The 24,268-nt window shown below is 44.6% G+C and overlaps 1 protein-coding gene across 8 annotated transcripts in view; it reads left to right on the top strand.

Annotated features, from left to right (window-relative positions):
- IKZF4 (IKAROS family zinc finger 4) overlaps window positions 1–24,268 on the top strand; it is a 46,862-nt gene that overhangs the window by 15,407 nt on the left and 7,187 nt on the right. For 2 of the 8 annotated variants that reach the window (XM_040341081.1, XM_040341088.1), the window contains 3 exons: window positions 5,508–5,711; window positions 14,941–15,090; window positions 23,847–23,975. In XM_040341081.1, coding sequence (XP_040197015.1) covers window positions 5,508–5,711; window positions 14,941–15,090; window positions 23,847–23,975 — 483 coding nt within the window. The remainder of the gene's footprint in view (window positions 1–5,507; window positions 5,712–14,940; window positions 15,091–23,846; window positions 23,976–24,268) is intronic. The other 6 variants (XM_040341083.1, XM_040341084.1, XM_040341082.1 and 3 more) reach the window with 6 other exon arrangements.

Consider the following 24,268-nt stretch of genomic DNA (forward strand, 5'->3'; position numbering starts at 1 on the left):
AGCGTATGAAGGAAAGAACAAAGTCTTATGTTCAAATGCCCTTTTTTTTTTTGGTTCAAGCTCACTATGAGCTCCTGTGTACATTTCATCATTCTCAGATCAGATTATTTTTTATTTTTTTATTTCACAATGTAGGGTATAAGATTTCCTATCATCTGTGCCCAGTATTGCCACACAGAGTTAATCCAGCTCTGAGAAATCCTCTTTTTATTCAGTGAAATAAAACATGCAGAGAAAAACCTTAGTCCGTTCCGCCCCCTTGCTGTGAATGACAGGTTATTTACATCTCTTATGCACTAGCCTGGAGACAGGCATTATTTTTTAATTCCCACCCCCACTCCTTTTCTGAAGTCATGTGGTTAATTTTCTGGATTTTGACTGGATGTTGGTGATCATACCAGAATTCAGTGTAAGGAATACATAGGAAAAATGCATGTTGACAAGGGGAGTGTAGAGGTGGGCGGGGAGTCTACTGACATCACGACTACACCTACCGAGCTCCAGACAACAGACCCACCCACAGAATCTGCAGTTTTTCAGTTCTTATAACAGACAGAGGGGGGACATTTGACAGGTAAGGATACATGCAGGGGACATCTATATCCTTTATAGATCATCACTATGGCTGTAGTTTAGAAAGGATGAGAGCGTGTTTACATCCACTTTAAACACTAGTCTATTTGATCTCTATAATTTGCTATAACATGTAATCCTGATCCTTGTCCAGTGGTCCACACAGAGTTTTTGCAGAGTTCCTGCTGCTAACCCTGGCAAGGACCATTTTTCCAAACTTTTAATTGGTATTATATCTAAAATAGAGTAAAAATAAATGAATCTGTAAACATTTTAAATAAGTCACATCATGTACATATAATGTACATCAATTAGTGTGGTCATATCAGTCATATATAATATATGTTCTACATCTGGCTACATCATTTAACGTGCATGTATAGTTTTTAATTTTTTTTTTTTTTTTTTTTTTTTTAAAGGGTTTAAACATGTTTGTATCCTATTAGAGAGGTTTTCCTTTTATTTTCTGTCCTGAAGACCCAATAGGAAGTGAGGGTAAATCTCTACCCACTGAGGGAAATTCCTCAATTGTCACCAAAAAGTGTATTCATGGAGTAATTACTCCCACTTGGGGGTTTATTTACTAAAGCTGGAGAGTGCAAAATCTGACTAATTTCTGCATAGAAACCAATCCGCTCCTAACCTTCGCTTGTTCAATTAAGCTTTGGCAATAAAACCTGGAAGCTGATTGGTTTCTATGCAGAAGTCAGCCTGATTTTGCACACTTAAGCTTTAGTAAATAGACCCTTTGGTATAAACTGTTAAATTTTGCATTTGCCATTGCCTTTTGTCTTGGTAATTCTCCCCAGCAGGGATAAAAAAAAAACCTGACAGGGATTCTATTCCTTTCCTACACTATTTAAAAAAAAAATGTTTTTGCTACACATACACTTGAAATTCTCCTTCAATGCAGTATTTCTTTGTGACGAAGCTTAAAAGCAGAACTAAACCCATCAATTTAACGGTTTCCCAAAGTAATTAAATTCAAGGCATGCCATGAATGATAACTGTCACATTTGCCTATGCTCTTAATTGAACTGCCAAGCCATCAAATTGCTGGTGCCCTAACTGATGACATTTGCAGCACCACAGCAACAGTGGATCAAACACAGACAAAGATGGCTGTAAAGAATATAGGGAGAGCTTAATTCTGCTTTAGGTCTGCAAATGTCATAGAACGTCGAAATTTGCATCTGTAGATAAAATATGCAAATTGCATTTTGATAGCATCTAATCTAAAAAGCCTTTTGTGTAGCAAAGCGACATTTACAGTTACCTTTTGCTAAACAGTTATTAGGGCAGGCATGTCAAACTGGGGTCTTTTTTTGGGTTTAGATAGTTTAAGAATTTTAAAGCCTCCTTCAGTTGATAAAAAAAATATATACTGCTTTACATAACTAACATCAGGAAATCTTTATAGGCATTTTCCCTAGGATAAAATGTAATAAGGTTATGTACAGTGGATATAAAGTCTACACACCCCTGTTAAAATGTCAGGTTTCTGTGATGTAAAAAAATGAGACAAAGATGAATCATTTCACAACTTTTTCCACCTTTATTGTGACCTATGAACTGTACGAGGTGAACAAAAACTTGAAATCTTTTAGGTGGAAGGAAGTAAAAATAATATATGGTTGCATAAGTGTGCACACCCTTAAACTAATACTTTGATGAAGCACCTTTTGATTTTATTACAGCACTCTGTCTTTTTGGGTAAGAGCCTATCCGCATGGCACATCTTGACTTGGCAACATTTGCCCACTCTTTGCAAAAACACTCCAAATCTGTCAGATTGCGAAGGCATCTCATGTGCACAGCTCTCTTCAGATCACGCCCCAGATTTTTAATTGTATTCAGGTCTGGGCTCTGGCTGGGCCATTCCAAAATGTTAATCTTCTTTGTGAAGCCATTTCTTTGTTGATTTGGATGTATGCTTTGGGTCATTGTCTGAAAGATAAAATTCCTCTATATGTTCAGCTTTCCAGCAGAAGGTTTTGTGCAAATATTGACTGGTATTTGGAACGGTCCAAAACTCCCTTTACCAAGGCCCCTGTTTCAGATTAAGATAAACCGCCCCAAAGCATGATGCTGTCACCGCCATTCTTCACGGTGGGTGTGGTGTTGTTTTGGTGATGTGCAGTGTTTTTGCACCAAATATATCTTTTGGAATTATGGCCAAAAAGTTCAACCTTGGTTTCATCAGACCAGAACACATTTCCCATATGCTTTTGGAAGACTTCAGATGTGTTTTTGAAAAATTTAGCCGGGTTTGGATATTTTTCTTCGTAAGAAAAAGCTTCCGTCTTCCCACTCTAACCCAAAGCCCAGACATCTGAAGAATACAAGAGATTTTTGTCACATGTACCAGACAGCCAGTTCTTGCCAGATATTCCTGAAGCTTCTTTTTGATGTTGCTGTAGGCCTCTTGGCAGCCTCCCTGACCAGTTTTCTGCTTGTCTTTTTTCATGATTTTTTGAGGGCCGTCCAGTTCTTGATAATGCCATATTTTCTCCACTTGATGACGACTGTCTTCACTGTGTTCCATGGTATATCTAATGCCTTGGAAATTCTTTTGTACCCCCTTCTCCTGACTGATACCTTAACAGTGAGATCCCCCTGATACTTTGGAAACTCTCTGCAGATCATGCTTTTGCTGTAGGATGCGAGTAATAAAATGTCAGGAAAGACCTATTGGAACAGTTGAACTTTATTTGAGGTTAATCAGAGGCACTTTAACCACTTTCTAACCACCCACCCCAGATGTACTGCGACAAGGTGGCTCGGCTGCGCAAATCGCCATACCGGTATGGCTATTCGTGCACCAGCTTTCGGACTCGATGTCTGCCGGCCACCTGCGATTGTTCCCCCGCAGAGACAGAACAAGGCAGATCTCTGTTCTGTCAGGGGATGACACTTTTGTCAGGGGATGCTAAGCAGGAAGATGGATCTGTGTGTTCCCCAGTCACACATTCCCCCATACAGTTAGAAAACACAAACAGGGAACACATGTAACCCCTTGCTCGCCCCTGATGTTAACCCTTCCCTGCCAGTGTCAGTACAATAACAGTGCATATTTTTAGCACTGATCACTGTAATAATGTCACTGATTTCCAAAAAGTGTAAAAAATGTCAGGTGTGCATTCTGCCCTCTGCAATGTCGCAGTCCCGCAAAAAATCACTGATCGCCGCCATTACTAGTAAAAAATGGCATAAATCTATCCCCTATTTTGTAGACGCTATTGCTATTCGGGGGCAATTTCAGAGACCTCTGTGCAGGTTTCTGCACAGATGTCTATTGAAATCGCACCCCGAAGTCGCCAAAAGTAGTACAGAAACTACTTTTGGGAATCTGTATGGTGCTGAAAAGTTAGCGTTGCACAGATTCGAACTGTGCCATTGCTGGCAATAGCCGCCGGTTTGAATAGCATGCCAAATCGCTGCAATGTGAACCAGGGCTAAAGGTGGACAAAGTTCTGAATTGTTTTTTTTTTTCGTCTTTTTTTTTTTTTTACATCACAATAACCTGACATTTTAACAGGGGTGTGTAGATGTTTTATATTCACTATATGTTACCATAATATTAAAGCATTATTAAACCCAAAAGCTAATGTGTATTATATTGCAGCTTACTAATTCCTATATGTGATGGTTGCATTCTTTTTATTTTTTAGTCTTTCTTTCTTTCTTTCTTTCTTTCTTTCTTTCTTTCTTTCTTTCTTTCTTTCTATCCGGCCAGTAAGCCTCTTCTTTTTCAAAAAGCAGCTGTCCAGGGGTTGGGTATGTGTCCCAGGGTGTAAACCTACGTTACACCCTGGGACTCATACCCAACCCCTGGACAGCTGCTTGATGCCACCATTATAGGCTCAAACTTTGATGTCCAAGACAGGAACCAGTATATTGGGGACCTGCTATATGTGGATGGTATCTTTTCCTGTGTCTTTTTCTGTCAGGGTTGTTGTCCCAGTTGGCTGCAGGGTCACGCATTTTAGTACAGACAATGCGTAACTATATCCGTGACGCCAACATAAGTTTGAAACACGTTTTGTTTTGACTTCGGAGTCGGTGCAAGATTCCTTGTCGGTTGTATTATACCGCCTGCTTTACGTGCCTTTTGGATGCATCCATCGAGAGACCATCTGTTATATAACCACTTGTTCTCTGTTACACACTTTTCTACGAAATCCTTGTCATCGTCCTGAAGAAGCCCCACGGCGAAACGTGCGTCGGCGACTTCTAAGGATTTTGTGTACAGTGGTCATTTCTTGCATTTGTATTTTATCATTATGTGCTTTTGTATATTATATTGATGATATTAAAATTAATTTTTAAATATACTTTCCTGGCCTCAAAGTCCGACCATCAATACCTACTTGTAGTTATTGTTCTTTTCACTATATACACGGATGCGGCCCATGTGAGTGCAACCCCCTCTGTATTCCATTTTCCTCTTTTTCTCCTTCTCTTTCCTCTTCTTTCTTCGCCCTCTTTTTTTTTCCTCCCTCTCTACTTCAAAAAACCCCCCCTTTTTTCACTTAACACATCCAATGATTGGTGCACTGCAAAATATAAAATTGTGTATTTTGGGTTTAATACCACTTTAATTATTCATGTTCTTTAATTGTTTTGTAAGAGTTACACAAGTGTAGGAATACAGAGGGTCCTTAAATAATTAATTCCACTCAGTTCATTCTTGCTGTTTTGCGTTTGACATGGCAGCTCTAGGGAGTTATTTTACTATAAAAAAAAAACAGCAGAGCTGTTGGTAGGCACTACCATGGCTCTGTAATAAATATTTCCCAAGTAGTTGGATGCTATTATGGTTCATTTTGTAGGCTAAGATTTCCGATTGATAGGAGGAAATAAGAACTTGTTGCTTATCTCCATTATAAGTAGCACAAGTCTGAGATTCTAACCAGCTTGCTGTTGTGTTGCAGCACTCAGCGAGGACTTTATGTTTGATGCTGTTTCAGGTGAGCGGCCTTTCCACTGTAACCAGTGTGGTGCCTCATTCACCCAGAAGGGGAACCTCTTACGGCACATTAAGCTGCACTCGGGTGAGAAGCCTTTCAAGTGCCCATTCTGTAACTACGCTTGCCGTCGTCGAGATGCTTTAACGGGGCACCTGCGCACCCACGCTGGTGAGTGTCTGACATGAATGTTCATATATTTTTTTTTTTTTTTTTCATTCTTGGTTGTTTTGTTGGTGTTTACTGTTATTTCACGGTTATGGCTTAATATCTGGAAAACATACATGCTAATCTCAGACCATGTCATGCTTTTTTTAAGTTCTATGTTAAGGGTGTGTGACAAAACCTTAAATGGTAAGCATATCCTGGCAGGAGACGACTAATAACGCAGAAATGTTCTTCTTTCTTGGTAGGTATGCATGATGAATTGAATCTAGGTATAGACATGTATATTGTAGTCATTTATTTCAAAGGTTGATTTCATTTATTCACAGGAATGATTACTAGTTTGTAGATGGTCCATCACAGCTGCTGTAAATGATAAAATGCCCAATGCCAAAGTATATTTCTGAAAACATTCACCAACAGCAGGAAAGCTTCTTACTAACCTCTGTCTTCACTACCACAATTACAAAGACCCACTCAACCTATATACCAGATCACCCAATATTTTGCCATATATTTTTATTTATTTTCGATTTTTCTCCACATTTTGAGATGATCGAATACTAGATCAGTCACTATTTATCCTTCTCTCGTGGTCTCTCGTTCATTCTTTTAAAGATTCTAAAAGAAAGAATTAGAGTTGTCCCGATACCACTTTTTTTAAGACCGAGTACAAGTACCGATACCTTTTTTTTTCAAGTACTCCCCAGTCCCTTTCTCAGCAGCCTCAGCTGCACTGAAAATGAATGGACAGGAGACAGAGGCCCCTCTCCATTCATAAACTGAAGCATCGTAAACACAGGTTACGATGTTTCAGTTATATGAATGGACAGAGTCGGTGATCACTGACTCTGTTCATTCGGAAAAGGGTAGGAGCCAGGTTTAGCGTCTCCTACTTCCGCTCTCCATCCTGATAGAGGGGAGGGGGACACCGAGCGTGGAGGGGGAAAGCATAAGAACAGAGGGTGACACCAAGCATGGTGGGGGAGAATGGCAGAATGGAGGAGGACAGCGGTAGCACGGAGGGGGGGACACGGAGCGCAGAGGAAGAGAGCAGCACAGATGGGGGAACTGGAGGAGGATACAGGGACAGTCAGCAGTGATCGGTGCGGCTTTGGGGGGAGTTGCAAGCACCGATCACTGCTGTATAGATATCACTAAAGCAGCTGAAAAAGAGGGGGGTCTGGGGAGAAGCTGTCAGGCTTTATTAATATCTATACAGGGAGGTCGGTGCTTGTAACTCCCCGCCGCACCGATCATGTCTGACTGCCCAGGTATCTGGTGAAGCATCGGAGCATTTGCCCCGGGTACAAGTACTTCGGGGATATGCTTGGTATCGGTACTGATACTAGTATCGTTACTGGGACAACCCTAGAAAGAATTAGATAAATAAAAAAAATAGCGATGTTAATATTCTACTTTCTTTATCGTACATCACGGGACACAGAGCGGCATATTCATTACTATATGGGTTATATGGAGTACCTTCAGGTGTTGACACTGGCAATCTTCAAACAGGAAATGCCCCTCCCTATATAACCCCCTCCCATAGGAGGAGTACCTCAGTTTTTACGCCAGTGTCTTTGGGATTAGGTGAGCTAACCGGTTCTGTCCAAAAAAGCCTCAGCGCTAAAGTGGTCAGTAACCGGACCCCAAACCCTTGGGGTATAGCCCATAATGCTTTTCTTTTTAGAGAGCTGGACCCTGGGCCCAGAACTTAGAAACCTTTGGGTGCCTAATGTTTCTGTTGCCAGAGTGCTATATGGGCCCAGGACAGTGGATCCTTCATAGGAACCCAGGGCCTGAAGGTCTAGACATCCCCACCGAGATGGGGGAAGATTGGGCCTCTTGCTTGGCAAAGTCCTGCGGCATGGAGCAGGTAAGTGAGGGGAAAACTTGCGGAACTTGGTTCTTAGCAGGTTTTTTCTGGGGGGTCACAGGGGACATGCCTAAAGTTATGCACTGCATCTGGCAAACTAGTCACATATCATAAAGATAGGATGGCTCTATATGTAGTATTCCCCATAAAATGTGACCTCCCTTGTAGTGTTGGAAAAGCATTGAGTGGGGCCTGTGTGATATAAAAGTATATGTGTGTGTCAGAGAGCTATGCTTACCTGCAAGCCTCCAGGTGATGCTCCATTCAATGGACGCACAAATAGGGTCAGTAGTCAGCGGAGCGCACTATCTGTTGCGCCTACTACGCAGACTTATTCCATTTATCCCTAAAGAAGACGTAGCAGTCGTGGTGGGAACAATCATAAACTCCAGACTGGACTATGCCAACGCACTGTACCTCGGACTCCCAAAGTACCAAATCTCCCGCCTGCAAGTCGTACAGAATACGGCCGCCAGACTGGTGACTGGAAAAAAAAAAATGGGAATCAATCTCACCTTCGCTGAGAACCCTTCACTGGCTGCCAGTAAAAGACAGAATTGCATTTAAAGCACTCTGCCTGACACATAAGTGCATCCATGGGAAGGCTCCGCAATATCTTTGCGACAAGATAGAACCTCACAATTCGAATCGCGTTTTGCGATCCACCGACCAAAATCTGGTCAGGATACCAAAAACTAAATACAAGTCCAAAGGAGAAAGAAGGTTTGCTTTCCAGGGTCCTAGACTATGGAACGCTTTACCAACCAGCATTCGGTTGGAGGAAAACCACCTGATTTTCAGAAGACGGATCAAAACTCTGCTCTTTTGAGGTCATGAGTCACAGACAACTAGCGCCCAGAAGCGATTCAGTTCGCATGTGTTGCGCTCTATAAATTTTTCATTCATTCATTCATTCATTCAGTCTTCCTCCTCAGAGCCTGCAAAGCAGGCAAAACGCTGACCTCCTCGTGGTTCCAGGCTGCAGTTTGCTGGAGCAGAGAGGTCCCTTCCTCCCAACCCCACCCCCCCCTGTCGGGAGGGGCATTTCCTGTTTGAGATTGCTGGGGGGGAAGGGCGGGTCAGTGGCTTAAGGAAGGGGCGGCCCTTCCTTGTTTGTTCCATATAGCTCATTCAATACTTTGGAACTGGGGAGGAAAGACCAGAACGGCAAGCACGGGGCGCCGAGGACACACAGTGGCCAGAAAGAATATTGCAGTCTTCAGAAAGACTGTTTTCAAGCCTAGGAATAGGCTGTTTCTTTTCCATCTCATAGTTTTTCTTGCAATACTACTCAGGGGGACAGAATGTTTTTTCTTTCCTAGATTTGAAAAAAAAAAAAGTGTCATCTAGGGGAGAGGAAGCATTTTTTATCCCCCAAACAGGTGTTTGGGCATTTAACTATTTATAAGTCCCAGGTACCAATAAGTAGCAGGTGTACCTCGGTATTGTACCATGGCATCAAAAAACAAGGGTACAAGAGGTGGGGATTCCCCCAGAGAGTCTGAGGTCTCGGACAAAGCTATGCCGCTGCTTTCCCCACAGGGAGCCTTGGGGCCATCGGGATCTGGGGCTGGAGCTGACGCGAGTCAGTCCAACCCTAAGATGGTCACGGAGAAGGTATTACTCACCTCTTTAAAAGAGATGCAGAAAAGCATGGGAAAAATGATAGCCGCAGCTATGCGGGGCAGTAAGCGGAATAGATCTCCGTCGCCCGAGCGCGGACCCTCAGAGGAGGAGGTCCTTTCCTCAGGGGAATTGGACGACCTCTTGGACAAGGACCAAGTAGGTTCAGGGATCGAGGATCCGGATACAGAGGAGTCTGGGGCAGTCTCCCTGAGGGAGAGCTGGTGGATTCAAGGATTGTCGGACTTGGTCCATAAGGCATTCAACTTGCCAGTACCAGATCTCCAGGTATCGACGGTTTCAGCTTTGGGCTCACTGAGGGCGCCTCAAAGCAATGCTGTGTTTCCGATCCATCCTCTATTAGAGGGAGTTTTGTTCCAAGATTGGAACAAGCCAGATAAGATCTTCTTACCACCTAAAAGATTCTCTGTCCTATATCCTATGGAAGATAAATTTTCCAAAAGATGGGCTACTCCTGCAGTGGACGCAGCCATCTCATGTGTTAACAAATCGTTAACATGCCCTGTAGAAAACATACAGGTGTTCAAGGATCCAGTTGATAAGCGCTTGGAAGCACTACTTAAGAACTCCTTCACTGCTGCAGGGGCAGTAGTACAGCCAGCTGTGGCCGCGATTGGGGTTGCTCAAGCATTATCGGATCAATTTAAGCAGATGCTTAAACTTATTCCTGCTCAGCAGGCAGAAGAATTTTCGGATGTCCCTAAGGCCATATGTTTTACGGTAGACGCAATCAAGGATTCTATCCAGCAAGCGTCACGTTTATCGTTATCCCTTATCCATATGAGAAGACTCTTATGGTTAAAAAGCTGGGAGGCTGAGCCCCCATGCAAGAAGCTCCTGGTAGGGTTCCCCTTCCATGGAGGACGACTCTTCGGAGAAGACCTAGATAAATACATTCAGACCATTTCAAACGGCAAGAGTACTCTCTTGCCAACTAAGAAGAAGGTTCAGGGGCCTGCGTTTAAACGACAGTATTCCCCTGGGCAGGGGCCCTCCAATACTAAGCAGTATCGACGGCCTCCTGCAAAAGCAAGCTTCGGCTTCAACAGCAGATCACAAGGACAGGCTGTTAGAGGCAAAAGGCAGTGGTTTCGCAAACCAGCAAAACCAGCCCCCAAGCCAACCTTATGAAGGGGCGCCCCCACCCACGAAGGTGGGGGGAAGGCTGCGACTCTTTTCAGAGATTTGGGAAGCCAGCATTCCCGACGAGTGGGTACGGTCTTCCGTGGCCACAGGCTACAAACTAGATTTCCTAAAGGTTTCCTCCTCCTCATTTCCAGGAGTCGAGGATTCCAAACGATCCGGAGAAGGGAGCCGCATTAAGATCGGCATTAGATCATCTACTTTCCCAGGAAGTAATAGTAGAGGTACCAGTCCTGGAACAGGGGCTAGGTTTCTACTCCAACCTATTCATCATCCCGAAGTCCAATGGAGATGTCAGGCCAATTTTGGACCTAAAGATGGTAAATACATACCTAAAGATCCGCTCATTTCGGATGGAATCCGTGCGGTCAGCAGCTACCACACTCCAAAAGGACGACTTCATGGCGTCCATAGACATAAAGGATGCCTACCTTCATCTTCCAATTTATCAGCCACATCAAAAATATCTACGCTTCATGGTGGCTTCGCGTCACTTCCAATTCGTGGCGCTTCCCTTCGGGTTGGCTACGGCCCCCCGGGTGTTCACGAAGGTCCTAGCTCCAATCCTAGCCAAACTAAGGATCCAAGGGGTCACGATCCTAGCATACCTGGACGACCTCCTAGTCATAGATCACTCGTCTCCTGGCTTGGAGCGAGCAGTGGCCCTCACGGTCCAATACCTCGAGAGGTTCGGCTGGGTCCTAAATCGAGAAAAGTCAGCTTTCCTGCCCACAAGGCAGTTGGAATATCTCGGCATGAGATTAGACACAGAACAACAAAGAGTGTTTCTACCTCTGAGGAAGGTCAAAGCCATCAAGGAATTAATCCTACTGGTTCTAAGCAAGAAGGAACCGACTATTCGCCTATGTATGAGGTTACTAGGCAAGATGGTGGCCACATTCGAGGCGCTACCATACGCCCAGAGCCACACTCGCATCCTGCAGGCAGCCATCCTGTCAGCATGGAGCAGAAGGCCACAGGCCTTGGATATCCCGTTGCCGCTCTCATCAAGAGTCCGACAAAGTCTGTGTTGGTGGTTAGACCCTCAGAATCTACTGAAGGGGAAGTCTTTCAGCCCAGTGGCTTGGAAGATAGTGACCACAGACGCCAGCCTGACGGGCTGGGGAGCAATTTTGGATGGTTGCACTCGCCAAAGTACTTGGGCAACGCCAGAGAAGCAGTTGCCCATCAACATCTTGGAGCTCAGAGCTGCTCGACTAGCCCTCAGGGCTTGGACGTCAAAATTGCAGGGGTTCCCGGTGAGAATTCAATCAGACAATGCCACGGCCGTGGCATACATAAATCACCAAGGGGGAACCAGGAGTCAAGCCGCTCAGAGAGAGGTGAGCTTGATTCTCCTATGGGCAGAGGCTCATGTGCCCTGCATATCGGCAATATTCATTCCAGGAGTGGACAACTTTCAGGCGGACTTCTTAAGCCGCCAGACTCTATTGCCGGGGGAATGGTCTCTGCATCCACAAACCTTTCAAGCACTCTGCCAAAGATGGGGAGTGCCGGACGTGGATATCATGGCATCGAGACTCAACAAGAAGCTAGACAGGTTCATGTCCCGCTCAAGGGATCCGATGGCCTGCGGAACCGATGCGTTGGTTTGCCCTTGGCATCAGTTCAAACTTCTTTATGCGTTTCCCCCGCTCCAGTTACTACCCCGCCTGCTGCGCAGGATCCGGGTGGAGCACATACCAGTCATCCTGGTAGCTCCAGCATGGCCCAGAAGGGCATGGTACTCACTAATCTTAAGGATGGTAGTGGGAGACCCTTGGACTCTTCCTCTACGGCCAGACCTGCTATCGCAAGGTCCGATCCTCCACCCTGCCTTACGGCATCTAAATTTGACGGCCTGGAAGCTGAATCCCTGATTCTCAGGGGTAGAGGTCTGTCTCAGAAAGTAATCTCTACCCTAATCAGAGCCAGGAAACCGGTCTCTAGGGTGATTTATTACAGGGTCTGGAAGGCCTATGTAGGCTGGTGTGAGTCCAAGCGATGGCTTTCTCGCAAATTCACCATTGATAGAGTTTTAAGTTTTCTCCAGCTAGGAGTGGATAAAGGATTGGCATTAAGCACAATCAAAGGACAGATTTCTGCTCTGTCAGTGTGGTTTCAGCGGCCGCTGGCCACCCACTCGCTGGTTAAGACCTTCCTTCAAGGGGTCTTACGTATTAAACCTCCAGTTAAATCCCCGCTTTGCCCGTGGGATTTAAACCTTGTTCTGTCAAGTTTACAGAAACAACCGTTTGAGCCGTTGGCTGAAATTCCTTTGGTTTTACTGACAAGGAAGTTAGTATTTTTGGTCGCCATAGTTTCCGCAAGAAGAGTATCGGAACTGGCGGCCTTATCCTGTAAGGAACCATATCTTATTTTTCACAAGGACAGGGCCGTTCTCCGCCCTCATCCTTCCTTCCTACCGAAGGTTGTATCCAGTTTTCATTTGAACCAGGATTTGGTATTACCATCCTTTCTTCCCTAAACCTACTTCCAGAAAGGAAGGGTTGCTGCATACCTTGGATATCGTCAGGGCCATGAAGGCCTATCTTAAAGCTACAAAGAAGATCCGGAAAACAGATGTGCTGTTCATATTACCGGATGGGCCCAAGAAGGGGCAGGCAGCTGCAAAGTCCACCATTTCTAGGTGGATTAAGCAATTAATCACTCAGGCCTACGGCTTGAAAGGGTTGCCTCCTCCAGTATCATTAAAGGCTCATTCTACTAGGGCCATGGGCGCCTCCTGGACAGCACACCACCAGATCTCTATGGCTCAAGTTTGCAAGGCGGCAACCTGGTCTTCTGTCCACACGTTTACAAAATTCTACCAGTTGGACGTAAGAAGGAGGTCTGATACAGCCTTTGGGCAGGCAGTGCTGCAGGCTGCAGTTTGAGACCCTCGGATTCCGGGGGCTCCTCTTTTTTGAGTTAAATTTTAAATTTAAGATTATTTTTCTCAACTAAGTTGGATTTATTATGATTTGAGTATTTCTCTAAATTAAATCCTTTTGTCTTGGAGATGTTCTCCCTCCCCTCATTGTGAGCATTGCTTTGGGACATCCCATATAGTAATGAATATGCCGCTCTGTGTCCCGTGATGTACGATAAAGAAAAAGGGATTTTTAATACAGCTTACCTGTAAAATCCTTTTCTTGGAGTACATCACGGGACACAGAGCTCCCACCCCTCTTTTTTGGGGACCATTTTGGGAGGCATACTGCTTGCTACAAAACTGAGGTACTCCTCCTATGGGAGGGGGTTATATAGGGAGGGGCATTTCCTGTTTGAAGATTGCCAGTGTCAACACCTGAAGGTACTCCATATAACCCATATAGTAATGAATATGCCGCTCTGTGTCCCGTGATGTACTCCAAGAAAAGGATTTTACAGGTAAGCTGTATTAAAAATCCCTTTTTTCCTACTCTGTGCAGTGGTTTTGCACAGAGCAGCCCCAATCCTCTTCTTTTTGGGTCCTCTGCCTGTAGCTCTGCCAAGTGCCCCCAATAGCAAGCCTCTGTGCTGTGTGTGTGCATTGACAGACAGCGCGTGGCTTGGCCCCACCTTCTCTTTGGCTTACTGGCTGTGATTGAGAACAGCAGGAACCAATGGCTTCTGCAGCTATGTTGGCCATCGCTGAATCAAGCTGGGGCTTAAATGAGCATAAAAGGGGGAGCAGCAACCAGAATTTATTTTATTTTTTTCCCCCTAATGCATCGAATGCATTAAAGTGATATTAAAGTCTTTTTTGTTATTTTTAAACACAAAAAAAAAAAATGTCATACCTGCTCTGTGCATTGGTTTTGCACAGAGCAGCCCAGAGCCACTCCTCTGTGTGTCCATTCAGACATGGAGCCGTGGCTCAGCCCCACCCCCTCTCTATCATTTGCTTACTGACTTTGACAACAGCAGGAGCCAATGGCGCCCGCTGCTGTCTCGGCAAATGATGGGGGAGAGTCCCAGACAGCCAAGACTCTCTTGCAACATTGCTGGATCGAGATGGGGCTCAGGTAAGTATGGGAAGGGGAAGCTGCATACAAAAGGTTTTCTATCTTAATGCATAGAATGCATTAGGATAAAAAAACATTCTGCTATTTTTTAGGACCACTTTAAGGTAAAAACCTTGAGCCTTTAACCTTTAGAACCACTGTAATACAGACTAAGCTTATCAGTTTACAAGGGCCAAGTCTAACAAAGTAATGTTTTAGGTAGATTCTTGTTCTGCACACTGCCCAGATTACTGCCAATCCTAACAATACATTGTAAATTCATGTAGTACATTCTTTTTGGTGTAAAAAAGCTATATATTTTCATCAGTTAGAAATGGCAACACAGGTAAGTGAAAGTTACAACATAAGAAATTGTTCAAAGTTTGCTATTTGCTTAATTTTTTGTCTGGGTTTTTTCATAAAGATTTAATCACTCAATAATAAGCTCTCATGTTTGATCCAACTAGGCACAGAATTAATGACCAAGTTCTATTTTTCCTGGTGTATTGTGATCCCCCCGTATCTGTGAAGTCTTTAGGACACATATCTATGGGCAGGCCCTGTTTTTCATTTTTTCCAGTCTCCTCCCCCACAGTCGGCAAGCCTTACAAGTGCAACTACTGCGGCCGCAGCTATAAACAGCAGAACACACTGGAGGAACACAAGGAGCGATGTCATAACTACTTGCAGAGTCTCAGCAATGAAGGCCAACACCTCTCTTCACATACAGGTGAATTGAACCCTCTGTAGATGGGGACTGACTGAGGCTGCTGTGAATCCCATTCTTCTATAGTGATTGTGGTGTTTGTTGTATTTTTAACTTCCTAAGAGTCGGTTCACACAGGGGCAACACCACTTCCAGCACGACTTTGGGAGACAACTTGGACACGACTTGAGTATGAATCATCAGGCAACTTACAAGGCAACTTCAAGTTGCCTCCAGGACAGTACAAGGCAACTTCAAGTCGCCTCCAGGACAGACTTTCCAGTGGCCAATCAAACAACAATCAGCTCTGGGGGAGGGGTTTGCCTGAGAAATGTATGTTATCTTCCTGGAAAGTTGCTTCAGTTAAGATAGTGATCCGACTTCTGAGGCAACTTCCATTGAAATCAATGGGTACAAGTTGCCTACAAGTCGGATTGAAGTAGCACAGGAACCTTTTCTGAAGTCGGAGCGACTTCAGTAGTGTGCATTAAGACGGCTCCATTCACTTCCATTGATTTTCTCAACAACACGACTTGGGGCAACTTCAAGTCCCCAGGTCGCCCCAGTGTGAACCGGCTCTCAGCGTTACAAATGTTTGCAAAGTTAAAGTGCCTATACAGAACCAATCACCAGAGGAAGGTTATTTTAGAACTTTTCTGTTTTTATATTTTGTGTGTGGACCTAAAGGTCACAAAGGCCAAAAGGTATATTTGTTCAGACATTTAAAGTAGGCATAGAAGATACAGTCATACAAGCGATGTTGCAGTTTTAGACTATTATTTCCTTTAAGTGATTGTAAAGTCTTTCTTGTTTGTTACTTTTATAGAAAAAAAAATGTTATACTTACCTGCTCTGTTGCAGTGGACCTGCTCTGTTGCAGTGGATTTGCACAGAACAGCCTGGATCCTTCTCTTCTTGGGTCCCTCTTCTGTGATCCTAGCCCCTACCTCCTGTTCAGTACTCCCACAGCAAGCTGCTTGCTATGGGGGCACTCAAGCTTAGTCACAGCTCCCTGTGTCCATTCAGACATGGAGCCCTGACCCCTCTCTCCCCGATTGGCTAGCTGACTTTGACAGCAGCGGCAGCCAATGTCTCAGCAAATCAGGAGGGAAAATCTTGGGTGGCTGAGACACTTGTGGACATCGTTGGACCTCAAGTAAGTTATTTATTTTTACTTTGGATGTAACAGACTATCAGTTCTTGGTACATTCAGTGGAAATGTGAGTTCAAATGCCAAAGGGAGTAATTCTCTTGATCACCATTTTTTTGATTACGCAAGGATTTTTAACCATCCTAAAAGCAGGGGGTTGATGTTAAGTGCTGTTGTAACACACAAGCTCTTGTGATCATATATGTTAACCCACAAACAGTCTGTTTATTGCTAAAAGCACTATGGGTAAAGAACATAATGCATGACCAGCTATATAATGTTTCTTTTTCAGGTGGCAGATGTTGGATATAGATGGCTGTAGTAGTCTATACTCAACTGTGATTTGGTGCCTTACCATTGTGGACCTTGCTAGTTCTTTAATAGAAATGTAGGAAGAGGCCATGAGAGCGGAACATGTAAACACACCAGATTGACATGCTTACCATAGAAAAATATTTGAGAGCCGTCATAATGCATTTTTTTTTCTTTCCTGCAACCCATGGTTGCAAGAAAGGAAAATCGCATTAACAGAGCTATTGTGTTCCCCCTGGCGGGGGTGCACAAGGAGCCATGCCTGCTGGGAAAACACAGCGATTATTGCTAGCGGCTATAATCGCATGTATAAATCCAACATGCTGGTTGTACCCAAGTCAATCCAATCAGTCTGCCCATAGATGGTCCTAATCTCGGACGGTCCCTACTAAATCGGTCCAAATTCGAGCCATCTATGGCTTAAGTGAGGAAATGTGATTAGTGTGTAAGTCTACACCATAGGTTTTTCACCAGTGGCACAAATATCCTAGGCCAGGGATGCCCTGTTTGAATGACTACATTTATGTTTCCCAGCAGTACATTTGCCTTTCCGCCTATTACAATGGAGGAGGGAAAACATATTTTTACAAGTTTCTAAAACATGAAGTTACCATGTGATGTGTTAAGAAGGCTACACCTGCCTGTTGACTCAAAATCTTATCAGCTATTGTTGTAGAAAGTGAGTGTATTTAAAACCCAAGCAAAGTTAGAACGTATTTTTGATATATTTTAAAGGATAAGTGCACCTTTGGAACATGTAACGGCATCTGCTTAATTCCCCCCCTCACCTGTGACAGCAGGCAGGGGTTCTTCTCCCCCCACACCCACTGTCACAATTTTGCCCGCAAGGCTGCGTCATTCAGTGTCTTGTGAATTAATGGACTACTGCTGATGGCTTGTAGTTCTCAATGAACTATGAGGGCACTGGGGAGCGCTCTAGTAGTTTATTGATATTCCTGCTTTCAAGTATCTGGCGGCCTGTATTGGAGGTATGGGCAGGCAGCTATCCTAAGAGTCTGCAGGACTGCATTGCACCTGCGATCTGCTGATAGTGAATGTAATGCTCTTCAGGCTCCCTAGGACAAAAAAAATAACAAATGCATATTTTATTTTTTACCTGCAACAAAATGTGCATGTTGTTGTCGAAAGGTTAACTTGGCCTTTAACCACTTCATTACTGGGCACTTAAACCCCCTTTCTGCCCAGACCAATTTTCAGCGCTGACGCATTTTGAATGACAATCGCGCGGTCATACAACACTGTACCCAAATAATATTTTTATCATTTTTTTCCCCACAAATTTTTCCCCTCAGCTGAGCAATCAGTCAGTGTCAGTTCAGTGAGGGAGTAGGACGCTTCCCGACGAGTCTGCTCTCTCCAGGGACCAGACAGATAGCCAGCTAGACACCACAGACAGGCAGGCAGGCTTTTACAATCTTTGCTGCATGAATCAACTTGCTGCCTATAGGACCGGCTCCTTCCTTCCCCTCGTGGGCCCCTCTCTTCAGGTAAGACCCTGTCTTTCAGGGCCATCTTTCCACCCCCAGGAATCGCTAGTGACCGTCCTTTTCAGGACAGCCACTCCAGCGATCCAAATTGCGGCTGTTTACCTTCTCTTAGAGCCGCATGCACCCCAAGCAGTCACCCACAATCACCCCGGCCACCCGCTGCGCATAGCAGCGCTTTTTTCTGGCGATCTGCGGCTTTTTTCCGCATCCGCGCCAGACCAGGCCTTAATCGCGGCCGCCGCAATTAGGAAAGACCGCGGCTTCAACCGCGGCCTAGCGGCGCGCCGCAAAAAGGAGCACTGACAGCCTGGAAATTTTTCCTAGAACTGTCAGGGATCATCCCCCTATCCCTGGAGGATCCCATCCTCCCCTGGATTAACAACCAGGTCATACCCACCAAGCCAAACATCCCCCAAACCTGAGGCCTGTGGCCTGGTCGGCGGCCATCTTGGTACTCCTCAGCTACAGTGACACCCCCCTTCCCCCCCCATTCCAAACAGTACTTGATCCAGGGTTTCGTCCGATCGCCTTTCAGGGATCAGGAAGGAATTTTTTTCACTGCGGAAGCACATTGGCTTAGCACTGCCAGGTTTTTTTTTGCCTTCCTCTGGACCAAGGCCCAAGCGAGAGGATTCAGCGAATCTTCCCTCTATTGCAACTACCCCCCCCCCCCCCCCCCCCCCCCCCGGTGACTGGCAACAATGGTTAGACTGCGATACTCTGCAGAAACAATTTGGGGTCTGAGACAATTCGCAACAGTATTACCAGCTGTCACCAAAAAGGCCTTAAAAATAGACCAACTTTTGAGATTCGATCGACGATCGACCATCAAAAATTTCAACCATTTAACCCAGCTCAAGCACATATCATGTGCTTTGATCAACACAAGATCGGCAGAAAAAAAAACACCGATCAGAAATCCACGATTTCTTACTACAAAACGATCTAGACTGCCTCTTTATCACAGAAAGCTGGCTTTCAGACGACTGCAACACCATTCTTGGAGAATTGGTGCCAGAAAATTATCGAATTATAACGGAAAACAGAATAGGGCAAAGAGGAGGAGGCCTGGCGGTGATCCATAAGTTTCATATTGCAATCACTAAGCCGGTCCTTCAAAATCCTCTTCCATTTATGGAAACCCTTACTCTTCAACTTCAAACTAACCCCCAGGAGACTGTTAGCATTCTCCTCTGCTATAGGCCACCTGGGCCAAAATCGCAGCTTCTACCGTCAACGGAGTTCATATCCACTTATACCCTTAACAGCAAACATCTTTTGCTGCTCGGGGACTTCAATCTGTGGGCCAACTCCTCACAGGATCCCATTGCGGATACCTGCATCTATCACCTGGAAGGATTAGGACTACAGCAACTTATATGCGGACCCACGCATGCTTCAGGTCACACACTCGACCTAATTTTCAGACAAAATCTAAAAATAAACATTTTGGGAAATGAACCTTTGCCATGGACAGACCACCATGCAATTAGTTTCATAATTTCCAAAATTCCACCAGTTATAAAAGCACCCAAGCCGGTGACAATACACTGGGCTAGATCTCAGAAGAAGCTCCATTCGGAACTCTTCAAATCTACCTTGGGAAACCGAATCGAAACTATCCATCCTCAGTTAGCAGCCTCAGATACACTGGATGCCATAAATGCAGCTCTGCTACAGTCAGCCGACTTAGTAGCACCGAAACGCAAAGTCTGCATCCGGAAAAAAAAGTCCGGCTGGTTCAACAACCAGCTGTCCCTACTGAAGCAAGAGCGCAGAAGGGCGGAAGCCGCCTGGAAAAGAAGCCCTTCAGAAGATCACCTCATCATCTACAAGGCAATAACATCACGATATCATAAAGAAATCTTCAAAGCCAAGAAACATCATTTTTCTATGGCGATTAACGGCGCCATGAATCGCCCCTGAGAACTCTTCAAGATGGTCACCCAGACCATGAATCCGGGATGTCTTGAAGTCCCCAATTCAGACACCCAAGAGTTCTGTAATGAACTATCGGATTTCTTCATCGACAAAATCGAAAGAATCCGGGTAAGTATTCTGCAAAATAATACCCCCCTCAGCCCCCCCTTCAATCAACTACAAAACACCAACAGAAACCTTCTACAATCAACTAAGTTCACTCTGGAACCCATCTCCATCGATTACCACCAAAAATATCATTGGGGCGTTGCGGAACAGCACAGCACCCAATGACATCATTCCCACCAAGCTGCTGAAGGAATGTGCCGACATTCTGGCGCCTCCCATCACACAGCTTATAAATCAGTCATTTAAGGAAGGCATAGTGCCATCCCTGCTGAAAGAGGGCACAATCCAGCCCATCTTGAAAAAACCTAACCTGGATCCCAAGGACCCAACTCACCGCCGCCCCATAACAGGCCTAAATATTCTCTCCAAGATAATGGAGAAAATGGTGGTACAACAGCTGCAACAGCATCTGGATACCCACAATCTACTCGATCCATTTCAATCAGGTTTCCGTCCCGGACACGGGACAGAAACGGCCTTACTCAAAATATGGGACGATGCCCTCGAGGCCGCAGACGAGGGAGAATCCTGTCTCCTGGTTCTGCTGGACCTAAGCGCAGCCTTTGACACAGTAGACCACAAAATGTTACTGATGCGACTGGCCGAGGTAGCCAGAATCGCAGAGGGTGATTTACCATGGTTTTCCTCCTTTCTTGAAAACCGATCACAAACAGTGAAACTGGGATCTTTCACGTCGGAAAAACGCACGGTGCCATGTGGAGTCCCCCAAGGATCCCCCCTGTCACCGGTGCTTTTCAACATCTATCTTCGCCCTCTCTTTGATATTATCAGTAGCCAAGAACTACTTTATCACTCTTATGCAGACGATACGCAACTGTATTTTCGCATCTGCAACAAAAAGGATCATCATCTCAGTTTAGAGCAGTGTTTCTCAATTCCAGTCCTCAGGCCCCCCCAACAGGTCAGGTTTTCAGGATTTCCATTATTTTGCACAGGTGATTTGATCAGTTTCACTGCCTTAGTAATCACCACAGCCTTTTCATCTGAGGGAAATCCTGAAAACCTGACCTGTTGGGGGGGGCCTGAGGACTGGAATTGAGAAACACTGGTTTAGAGAAATGTCTCTCTTCGATAGAAAACTGGATGACTAAGAGTTATCTTAAACTCAATAGTTCCAAAACAGAACTTCTTATGTTTCACGCCAGCCGAAAGAGTCAACTGGCAACAACCTGGACACCGCCGCCCATTCTGGGCCAAATCATCACCCCTAGCTCCAAAGTCAAAAGTCTAGGAGTCATTTTTGACACCTTCATGACAATGGACGCACAAATAGGGTCAGTAGTCAGCGGATCGCACCATTTGTTGCGCCTACTACGCAGACTTATTCCATTTATCCCCAAAGAAGACGTAGCAGTCGTGGTGGGAACAATCGTGAATTCCAGACTGGACTATGCAAATGCCCTCTACCTCGGGCTCCCAAAGTACCAAATCTCTCGTCTGCAAGTCGTTCAGAACACGGCCGCCAGACTGGTGACTGGGAAAAGGACATGGGAATCAATCTCAACTTCGCTGAGAACCCTTCACTGGTTGCCAGTAAAAGACAGAATTGTATTTAAAGCACTCTGCCTGACACATAAGTGCATCCATGGGAAGGCTCCACAATATCTTTGCGACAAGATAGAACCTCACAATTCTAATCGCGTTCTGCGATCCACTGACCAAAATCTGGTCAAGGTTCCAAAAACCAAATACAAGTCCAAAGGAGAAAGAAGGTTTGCTTTTCAAGGTCCGAGACTATGGAACGCTTTACCAACCAGCGTTCGGTTGGAGGAAAACCACCTGACTTTCAGAAGACGGATTAAAACTCTGCTCTTTTGATGTCATGAGACACGAAACATCAAGCGCCCAGAGGCGATTCAGTTCGCATGTGCCGCGCTATATAAGTTTTTCATTCATTCATTCATTCATTCATTCACAAATAGAGATTTCTTTTGGTGGTATTTAATCACCTCTGCGGTTTTTATTTTTTGCACTATAAACAAAAAAGACAGAAAATTTTGAAAACACAATATGTTTTACTTTTTTGTTATAATATCCCAATTTTTTATTTCTTTTAAACTATTTTTTCCTCGGTTTAGGCCGTTAAGTATTCTTCTACATATTTTTGGTAAAAAAAAAATTGCAATAAGCGTTTATTGATTGGTTTGTGCAAAAGTTATAGTGCCTACAAAATAGGGGATAAATGTATGATTTTTTTTTTTTTTCTAGTAATGGCGGCGATCTGCGATTTTTGTCATGCCTGCAATATTGCGGCGGACACATCGGACACTTTTGACCATTTTGGAACCATTCACATTTACACAGCGAACAGTGCTATAGTAATGCACTGATTACTGTATAAATAACGTTTGCATCCAGTGTGGATGATGGAAGTATTTTTACTATGTATAACATATCTTTACCTCACTGAATGGTTTATGTATACACTTAATACACCACTGCTTACGGCTTGCCACTAGCCAACTGGTCACACTTTGAGTGCACTTGCACTTATATATATATATTTTTTATTTTAATACTTTTGGCATCACATTTATTTAGGTATTTTTAATACCGCCATCTAGTGGACAGAAAGTACTACTACACTACTAGGCAATTCGTTTGGTCATTTACTTTGTTTATTTTGCTGACCCTCGCTATCTAGCGTAGGATTGTCCACAGGTTCACACCCTGGTCACACGGGGACTATAACAGACAGCGCCACCACCCCCATCTTTTGTATTTATACTGTATAAATATGACTGGCAGGGAAGGGGTTAACACTAGGGGGCGAGGAAGGAGTTAAATGTGTAACCTGGGAGTGATTCTTACTGTGGGGGAGGGGACTGACTTGGGGGGGTGACCGATCTGTGTCCCTATGTACAAGGTAAACAGCATCGGTCTCCTCTCTCTCTGACAGGACGTGGAGCTCTGTGTTTACACACAGAGCTCCACGTCCCTGCTCTGTCACTGCTGATCCTGGGTACCTGGCAGACATCGCGGCCTCCAGTCACGCGCATCGGCTTCTCTGCGATGCACCGGGCACAGTTTTTCCCCACTGCACGCCGGAAATGCAAATAAAAGGACGTCCACCCGGCAGTTGAGAGCCGCGCTGTGGACGTCTTTCGTCTACAGCGCAGGTCTCAAGTGGTTAAATACAAGGGATTATTTGGAAAATGTATACATGTACACATGCAAAGAATGCATGCAAATGCAAACACATTTTATAAAGCGTTTTGAAAAAGTGTTTCTACTTCTGGTAGCTGTTTTTGAAAAGGGTTGCACCTTTGATCAGGTTAGAGCAATTAAAGAAATTTGACTGGTTGCTGTAGGTAGTGCATTTTTTATTTGCAGCGAGTCTTAAGGCTGGGTTTTCACTGAAGCATGGAGCCGCTCGCAGCAGGGGTCCAGTGCGTCCCTATTCTCTGTTTTCAGTCCGAATTTTGGGCTAAATTAAGACCTGAAATGGACTGCAAAACGCACAGGAGTCATGTGCAATTCGCACCAGAGTCACCCCAGAGATGCGTGAACTGGCTCCATATAGAGCCGGTCACAATCTGCTGACATGTAAATTGGATGTGGAGAAACCGCATCTAATTCACAATAGTGTAAACCCAGCCTAAATGTGCTAAATTTTGAGCACTGTTTTACAAATGTTAGATTGAGTTTACAGAAACTATCTAATAAATAAAGCTGGGTTTAGACACAACCTATCACATAGCACCAATATTTGGCCCAATCTCTTCTCTCCTTTCCTTCAGGTGAGGAGACACGAGACCTGGATCTGGGACTAGATGCCGTGATGCATCCCTCTGACCCGCCGTCTTTTATGGACCGGCTGGCAAGCAGCCTTACAAAGCGCAAGCGTTCCACACCTCAGAAATTTATGGGTAAGAGCACATGCTCCTGTGTGCTGGAGGTGGATGGTGCTTGTGATGTTGATTGTGTCTGACTCAGTGGTGCCATTCGTGGCATTTATTATACATTCGACCAGCATACCAGAATGAACACTTGTTCTCTGTTCCATGGGTATGCCATTATTTGAATGGTTTTAATTAATTTCTTAGGGAAATTCACCTTTTTATTATCTTGAATGTGTACCGAATTTTCCATTTTGACTTGGTAAATCATTTCCTTATTCTTTACAAATCGAAACTTTTGAAGCAATTATTTGTTTTGATGG

This window comes from Rana temporaria, chromosome 2 (assembly GCF_905171775.1).
Source record: "Rana temporaria chromosome 2, aRanTem1.1, whole genome shotgun sequence".
Taxonomy (NCBI): Eukaryota; Metazoa; Chordata; class Amphibia; order Anura; family Ranidae; genus Rana; species Rana temporaria.